General features: G+C 37.7%; 2 protein-coding genes across 4 annotated transcripts in view; both read left to right on the top strand.

Annotated features, from left to right (window-relative positions):
- The window catches only part of dock8 (dedicator of cytokinesis 8), a 59,915-nt gene extending 49,222 nt beyond the window's left edge, over nucleotides 1–10,693 (top strand). For all 3 annotated transcript variants that reach the window (XM_014987161.2, XM_014987162.2, XM_014987163.2), the window contains 8 exons: nucleotides 1,031–1,162; nucleotides 1,396–1,530; nucleotides 1,889–1,978; nucleotides 2,433–2,669; nucleotides 2,962–3,105; nucleotides 4,273–4,379; nucleotides 8,566–8,736; nucleotides 9,319–10,693. In XM_014987161.2, the coding sequence (XP_014842647.1) occupies nucleotides 1,031–1,162; nucleotides 1,396–1,530; nucleotides 1,889–1,978; nucleotides 2,433–2,669; nucleotides 2,962–3,105; nucleotides 4,273–4,379; nucleotides 8,566–8,736; nucleotides 9,319–9,370 (1,068 nt within the window). In that variant the 3' untranslated portion in view covers nucleotides 9,371–10,693. The remainder of the gene's footprint in view (nucleotides 1–1,030; nucleotides 1,163–1,395; nucleotides 1,531–1,888; nucleotides 1,979–2,432; nucleotides 2,670–2,961; nucleotides 3,106–4,272; nucleotides 4,380–8,565; nucleotides 8,737–9,318) is intronic.
- Nucleotides 10,694–11,320: 627 nt separating this feature from the next.
- aopep (aminopeptidase O (putative)) overlaps nucleotides 11,321–13,571 on the top strand; it is a 93,607-nt gene continuing 91,356 nt past the window's right edge. The window contains exons 1-2 of the mRNA XM_014987164.2: nucleotides 11,321–11,458; nucleotides 12,779–13,494. Of these exons, the coding sequence (XP_014842650.2) occupies nucleotides 12,815–13,494 (680 nt within the window). The 5' untranslated portion in view covers nucleotides 11,321–11,458; nucleotides 12,779–12,814. The remainder of the gene's footprint in view (nucleotides 11,459–12,778; nucleotides 13,495–13,571) is intronic.

Below are 13,571 nucleotides of genomic sequence, written 5' to 3'. Positions count from 1 at the left end.
GCAGCTCTTACAATTAATTATATTTTATTAACATATCATAATCTCAGCCTTTAATCTGAGAAAAAAATTGTGAGGACATTGCGAGGATATTTCAAAACATCTTTTAAAATATAAAAAATAAGTGCATGCTATTTTTTTTAGGGTAATTGTGGTTAATGGGAACTTTTCATGAATAATTCACCACTTCCTGTTATTTTTTTCTATTTGCCAATCTGATAGATGAGGAACCTTTATTATTCGGCCTCTATTTGCACTGAGATCGGACCAGTGATTGAACTGGGGTTTAGAGTTACCAAGTCTCCATAACAACCATCATAAACCAACTAATAAATAAACAAACATTACTATGTGACGAAACAACTGTTTCGCATAACTGTTTCATTAAACAGTTGTGTGTGAGGGAAACTTGGAGTTTGTTGAACTCTGTTGTGACTTGAACTGGAACCATGTGCATTGATAAGAACAAGTCTTTTGGAATGTAGTTCCCCAATAAACATGCAACCAAAGAACCGCCATTGTGGGGTCAAGAGGAAAGCATTTAGATCGTGGAAGGAAAGGATGATCTGAAAGGGTCTTAAGATTGAGCTTTTCAGCACCAAACACTCAGGGGATCAGATGCAGCCTTGTTTCTATTCAAAAGGGATACTTTAAATCAAAATCTAGTATGCCATAACAGTACACTGAAAAAGGGTCTTCATTGGGTCCTTCAAGAGGATAATTATCCAAGACTTGTAGTCAAATCAACACAAAAATGCAAGTTCAAACTCCTATGGCCTTGTCAGTCCCTAGACCCATATCCTATTGAAAACCTAGAGAGATTATGCCAAGAAGAATTCCTCATTGAAAGAGGAATCATTGGAAGAATGATTCCTCTTTCTGTATGATCCAGTCTTGTTAAATGTTCTAAATAAAAGCCTGAGTGACATCCTGTTGTACAGGAGGGGTGCCAACAACTGAGCCACGTGTGACCTATAAGCTCTTCATAGATATATGGTTAATCTTCATGCTATATATATTTTTTTTTCATTAGGGTGGTCTCTATGAGGCAGTGAATGAAGTGTACAAGATCATCATACCAATCTTGGAGGCTCGAAGAGATTTTAGAAAACTGGCTTCCACACATGACAAGCTTCACAGAGCTTTTGATAACATCATCCAGAAGGTAAAGACTATAATGAAACTTCTAATTTATTCATCTAGGTGATGTTAAACATACAATAGAAAACCTTTTTTTTATGAGGCTGGGAGCCATTTTATAAAAAAAAAAAGCTTCTCCTAATTATGGCTCTCAAAAGGAATCCTCATGTAAAAATAGAATTTGACATAATAAAGAAAACATGGCACACGTGCCATAGCGATTAAGCTGATTTAAACTCTTCTTGTTTTCCCCGTCAGGGCCACAAGAGGATGTTTGGCACCTATTTCCGTGTGGGTTTTTATGGAGCCAAGTTTGGAGACCTGGATGAACGGGAATTTATTTACAAAGAGCCTGGAATCACGCATCTGCCCGAGATATCACACAGGCTAGAGGTACAAGGGACTGAACTGTATGTGTGTTTTGACTGAAATGAAATGGGAAGATGGTGCCCAGCTGGACTGGTAGAATCCCACAACAGCAGAGGGACTTTGAGTGAACAGCATGAGAGAGTGCAATAACTAGCAATTATCCATCTGTTTTTCGTGAGCCTTTTAGGAGCATGGAAAAATCATTTACATGCTTGTGAGGGGAATTAAGTCCATATAATGTCAGCATCAAGCATTCATCTCACCAGGGAATTGGCTATGCTGTGCTTTAGAATATCCTTCAAACATCAACATGGATTAGCCCAAGATATTCAGTATTTTACAAAGATTATATTAAGTTAACAAAAACTTTCTCTCTTCTCAGAACTTCTATAGCCAGTGTTTTGGAGATGAGACATTGGTGATGATTAAGGACTCTACACCTGTGGACAGAAAACTGCTCAACCCCAGCAAGGTAGGTCTCTGTACTACTGTAATACACAGTTTTCCACTGATGTCTGTCAAACATCAGTGAGTCAGTATGAAGTTTAATGGCTGAAACTGACCAACAGATAATAGACACTAAGCGGTGGCACCGTCAAACACTTTTCTGCTTTGTCTTGGTTGTTTTGCTTCTTTCCTTTCCAAAATAAACCAAATTTATTTGCATTTAACTGACAACCCTGTCCTCACTCAATATATTTTTGCAAAGTAAATACAAAGTCCTTGGTGCGTGTGGACTGGATATCCGGTAAAGTATTCCTTACCCATATGCAGTCCACACAATCTTACTCAATTTAAACTATTCCATCAAGAGTGCATCATCAGTTTTCAACGAATGTGAGGGGAAAACATCAAAGCAAAGCAAAAACCTGAACTGCACAATGCGCTTAATCTCAGTTCTCAAATAAACCACCACTTCTGTCTAGGCGTATATTCAGATCACATACGTGGAACCCTACTTTGATGACTATGAGATGAAAGACCGTCTAACGAACTTTGAGAAGAACTTCAACCTGAGGCGGTTTATGTACACCACGCCCTTCACCAAGAGTGGACGGCCTCGGGGTGAGCTCAACGAGCAGTACAAGAGGAAGACCATCCTCACCACCATGCACGCTTTCCCCTATGTCAAGACACGCATCAATGTCATCCAGAAAGAGGAGGTCAGTTCCATTAATAGTTTCTAACCACTTTCAGCACAACATGCTACACATATTTGTCCTGGTCTTTGTGGAATAATGGAAATGCGATTATTACAGCCCTTAATCATAAAAATGTTAAAACGTTAAATCAAAAGCTTTTTTGAAACCATGACCATGACATGGCTTTTTCACACAGTCATGATCAGCATGAATGTGTGAAACTTTATTGCGGCTTCATACCAGAGACCAAGCCATGCATGTTTGGCATTAACACCATTACATCGCAATAATTTTACGTCTTTATCCCTTCTAGTTTGACCTTACTCCTATAGAGGTGGCCATAGAGGACATGCAGAAGAAAACTAGGGAGCTTGCAGTTGCCACACATCGGGAGCAACCCGATGCTAAGATGCTACAGATGCTGCTACAAGGCTCTGTGGGAGCCACTGTTAACCAGGTAAGCAGGGTTTCAGATTCACTTTTGATGTGCTAGCTGGTATTAGACAAATCTGCAGTGCGTTTCAAAATAAAATTATTTTAAACAGCTGTTGGCATCTTAAATCAGGTTTACCATGATGGACATTATTAGTGCGGCTGACGATGATGACTCTAAACACCAGTCTCTGTTTGTAAGAACTCCTAAGATGACTCCTGCTCTGTTTTGTCATACAATGAACATATAGCAAACTAGATCACCTTTATTTCTGTTATTACATTTACAATTTTCATCTTAGTCCAAGTCTGCACGTGAGACAAAAGACAGCGATCCCACATCAAAGCTTTCATCCTATCTATAACCTTAATCCTTCCTTTGCTTCCTCTTGATTCAGTTAAAACGTCAATCCATGGACCCTTTCTCCTTTCATGTCTCTGCTGCGTGGCGTGTTGAACCGGAGGTCTCTTTGATCTGATAGCTTCCAGGTTCTGCCAGCATGGCGAATGTTGGAGTAATGACAAAGCAAGCTTCAGTGTCTCCGTTTCCTTTCTCCCCTTATGCTTTATCTTCCAGCGTCTTAATCTGACAGTTTCTCTCGCTCTGACTTGATGGTTGTATACATAACGCTAATGCTCAGCAGCTTGGTAAACATATAACTCCTGACTGTAATCAGTGCAGGAGGCTGGATTTCTGCGTGTGCGTGGACCTGTAGCTCAGACCCAGGACTGAGGCCCAGGCCCAATGCATTTATGATGCTAATCAGAGCTGTTTAACTGTGCCTGTCGTGATGCGAGCTTAGTGTGAGCGTTCTGTGGTTTTATGATGAATATAAGTTAGGATAACAAGATTTCATGCTGGGGAAATGGCAGCCAAATGGTGGCGGTACGCAGGCTTGGCGGGGACTTTAGCCATTCAGTACGCTAATCATGTCTCCTTCTCTGATCTGATCTCTTCCTCATGCTTTGGTTTAGTGCCTTGTTTCCTAGTTGCATTAGACAATAAGTTCATTTCCCCCCATTTCTAAACGAGAACCATTCTTATCCCTTCTTTTGTTCATATGCTCCCAAGCACTTCCTCTCATTCCTTCCTCTGCCATGTTTTCCTTTCTCTTTCTTCCTCCCTCTCTAACTTTGTCCCTTTGTGTTTTGTTCCTTCCCTCCACTCTCACCCTCTCCGCCCATGCTGCAGGGCCCGCTGGAGGTGGCCCAGGTCTTCCTGAATGAGATCCCGGCAGACCCCAAGCTCTTCCGTCACCACAATAAACTGCGCCTGTGTTTCAAAGAGTTTATAATGAGGTAAGACAGGAGCAAATGACCACCACCTTATGATGCACACCACAGCAGATTCATGCAAAATTGAAAAAGGCAGCATAAACATACTGTACTTAACCACCACCAGTGTGCGACTGACTGAATGTAGTGTGACGTGCTTTGGGCTCCTCTGGACTTGGTACAGGGCTACGCAAGCACAGGTCATTTACCTCATGTAGATGCTTTTTAAGTGAGTGATAGAAGTTCATGAGCCCTTTTTTATTTCACCAGTCGGTCTGTTTAGTGTTTTTGGTTAATGGCAACAGCTGACAAGAATAAAAAAAGAAAAGAATCAAACTTAAAAGAAAGTCTCTTTGTAGAAATGTCAGTATCCCAGGGACTGTTTTCCCAGGTCCCTCTTGAAAATGAGATCTGGATGTCAACGGGGTTTACCTGGTTAAATAAAGGAAATAAAAAAAATATATATATTTTTTGGTGACGACTTGAAGAAAGTAAAAATCCTCCCTAGACATTGTGTGGTCTTATTGCTTAAATTATGTTAATGCAGAAGGCTAAGGGTTTTTCTAAATTAAATCAAGTTATGGTTAAAGAATATAAATTGACAATTAAGTTTTAATCCTGACTTTCGAAATGCAAGTTTAAATTTGGGTCAAAGTGCCAGTCAGCTATAATAAAAAGAAAGGCCTTTACTGTAGCAGTAAAATCTCACACTAATACATTTGAAGCATCATGTCTTTATTAGAGGACAACAGTAAAATAATTCATTGTTTTTAACCAAATTACCAGTGGAATAATGGTTTCTATCATTACTTGTAATGCTTGGTGCCGTTCCCTTTTACCAAATAACATTTGGTTAAAAGGTTGGAACATTCAGAGGGAGAGATCTGTGGCCATTCCTCTTTACGGAGTTTTGCAGGGTTTATCCAGAGTCCACTCTTTTTGTTCTTTCTACTTTTTTTATTATGTTGAAAAACATGTTTTCAGTTTTCATGCAGCACTCACCACGTTTTATTAAAATGTCCTGCTTTTTCAAATAGTCTGTAATACCATAAACTCTGTAACACTTACTGGAACCTTTGAAAGTGACACAGACTCCTCACATCACAGATCTTCTGCCTCCTTTGCTATGTGATGGCAGAACAAAATGTTTCTCATCCAGCCTTGTTTGTCACAGTTTTGTTATTTATTTTTATAGTTGCTTCCTGACTTATGAAGGTAGACACTATAGCTGTTCAATATATTGCAAATATATCATCATGGCAACTTCAGTTTGCACAATATTCATATTGCAAAGGATTGTTTGGAGTGCAATATTTGTTGGCTGGTATATTCATCCAACAATATTCTCTTCACATATTGTCTTCATGCTAATGTACTAAATACATTTTCACAGAAACAGATGATCACACTGGACACAATATTTCCCAAAATGCTGAAGGTCAGAGAGTGATGGAAGTGTAGAATAGAATGAGGGGAAGGAAGAAAAAACACATTTTGTGATTATCGTCATTGCAGTATTCACCAATATTGTCACAATCGCAAGATTTTCAAAAATTACATATCTTTAGTAGACACACATATATATGCCTTTTGAAATGCCAAGATCTCTAAAATTTTGAACAGTGACTATAAACAGTGGCTGAACTCCTCCCCTGGTGAACGTTTCTGAAAGTCAAGGCTGAATTCTTTAAAAATGTTCAGTGTGAGATTATGCTGCTGAAGTAAAGAAAAATAATATATTGTAAGAGTTTTTACACATCTTTGCCAGAGGTTTCAATGTCTCTGAAGGGTTCTGGTTTTGTTCAGACTATTTCAAATTGAGTTAAAATGTAGAGTTTTCCTACATTTTGTATATCCTAAATGCAATCTTAACCTTCCTGCTGGTGTCAGAGCGACACCGTGGATGTTTGTGCACGGGTGTCTTCATGTTTGTGTTTCTGGCCACTCATCTCCTGTGCATGTGATTTCTTTCCTAAAGATGGTTTACATTTTTCCAACCAACATGTTGCATCCAGCTGCCTTGATTGCTACAAGCAGGTTGGCAAATATTTACACTAATTTCAGAAAGGTTTATTTTTCTATTTTAGATCCAAATCCAAACAAGACAGCATATGATTGGTATCCTAATCTTCAACAACAAAAAGCTGCTCTTAGTTTTGTTGTATTACTTTTACTTCCCAATAGATTTAATGTGTTGCACCTTAAACAAAATGTCCGTCCATCGCACAGTGATCGGTGCTATATCGGATTAACTGTGTGTGAAATTATGAGTTATAAAACCACCTTTAGATATAAAAATACTTATAAATTATAAGTTGTATTTAAATTACAAGTGTATGCAAACAAAAAAACAAACATTTAAATGAAACTGGTAGCAAAAAGATGATCACATGCCCACTATGATCCAGAAAGTAGCATTTCTCCCTTAGCTAATAAGCAAAGGCAACATGTTTTTTTGTTTCCCATTAAAAAGTCAAAAGCTGCTTCACTTCTTCTCCTATGTGCCTCTTAAAAGCACAAACTTGTTCTAACCTGCTCTTGTAAAATACATAATTGTAGAGATTAGGACTTAAACAACCAGGTTTTTAGAGGGGGGTTGATTGATTAATGAGTATGGGCCTGCCTATCTCGAGCTTTGTGTTGCTGTGACTGGTTTGTAAACTGCCTTTGGCATTAATCTATTAAGCTGGAGGATGATGTTTGACGCATAATGCAATAAAATGACTTTTCTTTCAGACCTAATGCTATTGACTTAAAAAAAATAATTGCCATCGCTATGATTAGTAAATCAGGCCCTGCTGTGTGCAATTTGATCTCGGTATGAGTAGCGCTTTTATTTTTTGAAGTGTTCGAATTCTTCTGGGTATGCAACATTTGTGAACAAATAAAGCATCATAATGAATCCCAGAGTCCCAATCTGGGAGAGCATTAATCAGAGAAGCAGCCAAGAGGCCGAATATGCGGCAGCTCAGGAGCAAAACCTTGTAGGAAGCTTCAAAAGACTTCAGACTGGGGCAACAGATCACCTTACAGCAGGGCAAGAACCCTCCACATACACACCGAGTCAAATAGTTGTCTTCAAAATATATGCAAATACTAAAACTGCCCAGTCAAAGTCCAGATCCTCGTAAGATTTGTAGCATGACTTGAAAACACACACTGTGTATTCAATCTGACTGGGCTGAAGCCGTTTTGCTAAGACGAACGGGTACAAATTTAACTGAAAACGAGTTGATGGAGTATAAATACTTTTCAAATGCACTTTTCCTCAATCTTGATTTTGATTGTGTGCTTGCAGTGCTGGAGATTTTTTTTTATTTTTTTTTTTTTATAATGTCGCCTAGGAAAATACAAGGATGATGCCTGAACTTGTGCAAGCAGATTTTACTGTAAAAGACCATCCTTATCTTTTGATTTACTTGGCAGAGTGATGCCAAATATCTAAAATGTTCATCAGATGGAACGTTGTTTAGTCAGTCAAACACCAGCAGATGTTTTGTGACTCTGCCATCATTACCGCTTTTACTGAACATTCTTACGCAACCCTAGAGTTTCCATATTACCTTCATTAAAAGCTAAGAGATAAACACAGACATGTGTTTGCAATCAGCGCCTTCTTTCTTATTTCCTACGTCGGGCTCTGTATGTTGGCCGTTAAGACATGTCGTGATAGAGCACCGTGGAGAGAAACCACACACTCCCTCTCTGCTCCAGATCCTTTTAGTGCTTTCCTTCATAACAAGGCTTTGTCCTTTTTCTAGCACATGAGGGAGGCCAGAATGTTTTATTTGTTGGTTAGTTGTTTTTCCTCTGCTCTGTTTAACTTTGCTCTGGGTCATGCGCGGTCTGTTTCACATTTCAGCAGGAGTACTTGGAAGGAATCCAATCAACATATGGAAATTCCCAAGAGTCTAATAAACTGGAAACCCATTTAGAGATCTGGTGTGGAAAGGACTCAGATTTATGTCAAGTAGTTACAGGACATTGTTAGCATGGAACACTGTAGTTATTCTTGAAGGTTTGAGTGGGAGAGAGGGGATTATGAATAGATCGGCTGCTCAGGATTACTTCTGGAGCTCCTTTTAGCTTTAAAGTTATTTTATATATAAAAAAAATGCAGTAGTGAATGAACTTGTTTTTCATTTCATGCTGTGGAACCAAATTTTGCTTGTGACAGCTGTCTCGCATTGTTTTGCTCTTTATCTTGTAGGTGTGGTGAGGCTGTTGAGAAGAATAAGCACTTAATCACATCAGACCAGAAGGAGTACCAGCAGGAGCTGAAGAAGAACTACAACCGCCTGAGAGAAAACCTGAGGCCCATGTTGGAGAGAAAAATTCCCGAGCTTTACAAACCCATCGTCAGGCCTCGGCTGGAGAACAGGTGAGCCAAGCAAGCGTTTTTTTATTTATTTTTTTATTTTTTATTTTTATTTGTAACAAAGGAATAAAGACAGACATTTTATTTCAAGAGTTTTATGTATTTTCACCAATAATGCCAACTTGTTGAGATTCTGCGTCAATACCAAATTACTTTCAAGCACAGCTTCAGTAAAGACTGCCACTCATTAGGTATTTTTAGAGTTAATCATCATGAGCTTAGTAGATCTTTCACTAAAATTCAGGTTGGTTTCCGTGCATGTCATTAAACAGCATCTATGAGACAGTTTCTATTAGCAAACTGCCTGGTTTAAATGTGCTAAAATTAGAATATTCTCCTGATAAACATAAAAATGTGATTCCTCATTTTTCCCTCTGGCTGTATTTAGAGAAGTTAAAGAGAGGACATTTTCAAAAATAATAAAATAAACCTTTTTGCAAGAAATGTATATTAGTATGGCCTTTCTATGAACTGATATGGAACAACTTTATAAATCCCATTATATTTGCTTTACTTTGTAATCCTTACTAATATTATTCCTTGTTGTATTCACATTTTTCATGTCTTTTCTGATCCATTGTCCAGGGACTCTTTCAAGCGTCTGAGTTTCCGCAGAACTCTGGAGGAAAACTCCTGAGGTGCCTCAGTTTGTTGGGAAGTGCTGCAGAAAGGAGAGGGAAATTGTCACAAAGTATAAGACATAAAAGAAGATGAGCTGAAAAGATCTGCTGGTGACACCTTGGAAAAAATGAGGAAAAAGGCGTGTCAACATGGAGGACTCAACTTTTCTTTTCTTTTTTTTTTTTGTAAATTCAGCATTGTGCATACATGCATGACCACTTTTGTAATGTTATGTATGCTGTATAAGAACAGAGCACAGAAAAAAGGATAAATGGTTATCCTGACCAAAAGCTTTTTAAATATTTCACTGTAAAATCAAGTCCTGATAATGCTGCAAACATTTTCTCCTGGTCAGCAAAGCTCTTTTACTGACCCCAGTGTTCATACTGTGTATATTCTGTTAATTATTGTGTCTTGTATGTATGTACATCTCTGAATGAACATGCTGATTTACATATGGCACAGAATAAGAGTTTTTAGTGATCAACAGTTCTGGTTGGCACTACAGAACTTCTGGGTTTCTATGCATGGCGTTTTTTTAGTTTAAGCAGCAATTATTTGAACTGGATGGATTATGCACTGGAGAAACATGTACAAATTTCTGCGTTTGCTTGTATCCTTGTCTTGCTTCCTTACTTCTGGACATCCAGCATTTAACGAACAGGAGCAGGAAATCCTCACTGAGGTCTAAACTGCAGTTCGCAGATGCATAAAAGCCACTTTTTTTTGTATATAGTTCCACTTACAAAAATTAAAAAGTGTTTTGCATTTTATTTGATAGCAATCTTTTTGTGTATGTAGCAGTTCCAGTGCCAATTTTAAAATGTTTCTTTGTATCTTAAATGAGAAACTTCAGAAGAATTGCAATATTTTTGAAAATCCAGCCAGCACAGGCTATGCTGAAATACTCTTTCAGTAAAGATTTGCAATACCTGCTTTTGAACAGGAAATTTTGCTAATCTTATTTACGTACATGACTGCTCAACCTGTTAGTTTTATGTTCTAGGTCACAATGTATTTAATGTAAATGTGTTTATTTTTCATAAATAGAAATACATTTCAAATACATTATCATTGCTCAGTTGATTGTATTTATTAGCCGTTAGATTTTTTTTTTAATGGCTTAGTAAAACAAAGTCATGGAACTTGCTGTATCAACTAAGTATTAATTAAAGTGCATTTCTATTTTTGAACTAATCTAAATCTGTGTTGTAAGATAAATTTGTGGCATTCAAATCTGTTGTGTATTTGTTCATACTGTTTGTTTTACTAAATTAGGAACCTCTGTTAAGCACAATCCTTATGCAGAAAGTTAATAAATTTAACATATGCATATTTATGTTCTTTCTATAATGTCCAGTTTGTTGGTATAAAAGCATTTTGAGTTCTGCACTAAAAATTACTCTAGATCAAATGTTTTAGTGTTATAAAAAAACGCAGTATTAAAAGGAGCATGACCTACTACTAAATACATCAGTAAATAATTTAAGTGTATCAAGTTGATTGAAACTGTAAGCAAATTAGCAATCATTTAATAAATATTGGCTATTGATGGCAAAAACTATTTTTAATATATATATATATATATAATTTTTTTTTTTTTTTTTTTTTTTTTTTCATTTTTGTTTAATGATTGCAGCCTGTAGCACATAATAAATGTATATTATTCTCAGATCTGGGGACATTTGTAGTTTTAGTTGGGCAATCAGTAGGATTTTGTATTTGTGAAAAATATGTGAAAGCTGTCAGAAGCTAGACACAGAAATATTACATTAACTATCTGTCATTGATTTTAGTTTTTTGTTTCAACTGATTATTTCCCAATTAAAAATAAAAATACTGACCTGATGCAATACAAACAAATGAATATATGTTAAAACAAGATTTCTTTTGAGATTTGAATGATTTAGATGCGATTTTATATGTTTTTGGGTGTCCTTGAAGTGCTATGTAAGTTAGAACTACAAGACGAGACTTCTGCCGTGGAACTACAAAATCTGCTGCTGTCGCTTTATGGTGACGACATCACTGCTGGACTTCGACATGTTTGACTGCTCGGTAGTAGAAGTCTTGAACGATAAGCGCTTTCTTGTTGTGCTCTGCGGTATGTTAGCAGTTGTTTGCAAATTATTGCTGTGCACCCTTATGTAGAGGGGGAGCGAATAAAGCTTTAGAGTCTCAACAGTTCCAGTTCTGTGCACTTATGCGATAAATGACCGGTTTTGTGATGTAAAGTTAGCTTTTTATCAGCAGGTAACTTCACTGTTTAGTCTCCACACAATCATATGCAGTTCCTGTTTTAGCCGTAATGCTGACAAAGAAGTCTTTTGTGATTTTGTGCAAACCCTAACAAGGTAGCGTGCTTCGTTTTTATCTTTTATTTCCGCACATAAGCCATAAAGCTTGTGAACTTTTTCACGTATCTCGTCACGTTACAGCCACTATCTTTAATGCATTTTTAATGGGATTTTGTGTTGTCGGACATTGACAAACCCAAAGGGAAGTATTTCGAGAAGTAGAGGTTGAATGATATGTAGTTTTTGAAACGTTTTCACATTACAATCTGAAAGGTGTGGTGTGCATTTTTTATTCAACCCCCTAGTCAAGTTCGGTGCACCTGTTATGCATATTTTAGGCGTTTCCTATCTTCCAAACAACCGCCTTAATTGAATGGGTGATTAACAGGCTTCTGCGGCATTTATTAGAGGTTTCGTAGTCATTTGAATAAGGTGTTCTGGGACAGAAACACATCTAAGACGTACAAAGCAGTGGTACCAGGTTTGGGAGTCACTGCCTGCGGGATAATAATACATATTCTATTATATGGCAAATACTAACAATATTTGCCATAGATTTTTATTCCAGAACTAATTATTGGTCAGAAAATTTAAAAAAACGTGCCTTAATAAAGAGTTAGTAGTTTTAAATCCAACAGAAAACAAAGATGGTGAGATTATTTTTTATGTAGTAAATGTCTATTATATATATATATATATATATATATATATATAATTTTTTGTGTGAATATGCATTCACCCATCTACTTCAGCTTACTGCTGTGACACATGAATTTTAGCACTGTGAAACAATAAAGGGTATTCTTTTCTATTATATCCATTTATGAATCAAACCTTATTTCACTAGTTTAGAGGTGCCCAACTCCAGTCGTGCAGAGCTACTATCCTTGAACCTTGCATCTCTTCTTTTAAACATCTGAACCAATGGCAGAATTACCTCATCAGCATGTCAGCCTGTCATTTGACTCGGGAGAGGCCTGGTAATGATCCATTCATTTGATCCAGGTGTGTTGGAGCAGAGACGTATCTAAAAGATAGGTTATTTGGAGATGTAGACAATTTTTAATTTTTTTTTTAACAAAAACAGAAGCTTAATATGTCCACTGTGTTCTTATGTTCTGATTTAGCCAACTTCTCCTCCACCTTGACCTAATTTCAGTGACATGGAGCCAGATGGGGAGCTTAATCCGGACACAGACGACCTTCCTCTCAGAGCCAATACTAACCACATACTTGTCAGACATTACGTATTGGATCTAACCGTTTGTTTTGACAAGAAGATCATCAGTGGCAGTATTGTTCTGTTCCTTGAGCCTTGCTCTGCTGAGATGGCTAAAACTAAGGCTGATATTGGACCTGAAACTGGAAATGGTGCAAGGCAGGAACCCAATGAGGAAGGTACAAAGTTTGGAAGTGACACTCAGGGTTCAGATTTATTTCAGAGCTCCAATGCTGAGGATTTCACCTTAGTGCTGGACTGCTGTGACCTTGAAGTGTCAAAGGTGGAAGAGGTGGACACTGATTCTGTATCTGCGGCATTGGGTTTTCCCCTGACGGCTGCATCTGAAGATATTTCAGTGGACTCACAAGCAGGTTTTATTCGGCACCTTTTCTCCATGCCCTCTTCCCATTGGAAGGAAAAGCATCGGTTCTTTTCACTGTGCAGCCGGAGCCCTGGCATCCAGAAGGGCAACTCGCTTCACTTTCACACAGATCGCTGGAGTTTGCAGGTGAAAAAAATGGGGGTCACAACTTCGCAGGACTTCCCCCGTATTATTAGGATCTACTACATGACAAGAACACTGGGAGGCTCAGTGAGGTGGACCAAGGACCAGGACAACAGGTTTGCTTCTGTGCTTCTTAAATCGCATTCTAACACAACCATGTTAAAGATGATATTATTCATTAATTAATTCACAA

This window comes from Poecilia mexicana, unplaced genomic scaffold (genome assembly GCF_051168715.1).
Source record: "Poecilia mexicana isolate PSO_F unplaced genomic scaffold, ASM5116871v1 scaffold_9, whole genome shotgun sequence".
NCBI lineage: Eukaryota > Metazoa > Chordata > Actinopteri > Cyprinodontiformes > Poeciliidae > Poecilia > Poecilia mexicana.
This window is presented reverse-complemented; position numbering and strand designations above follow the sequence as displayed.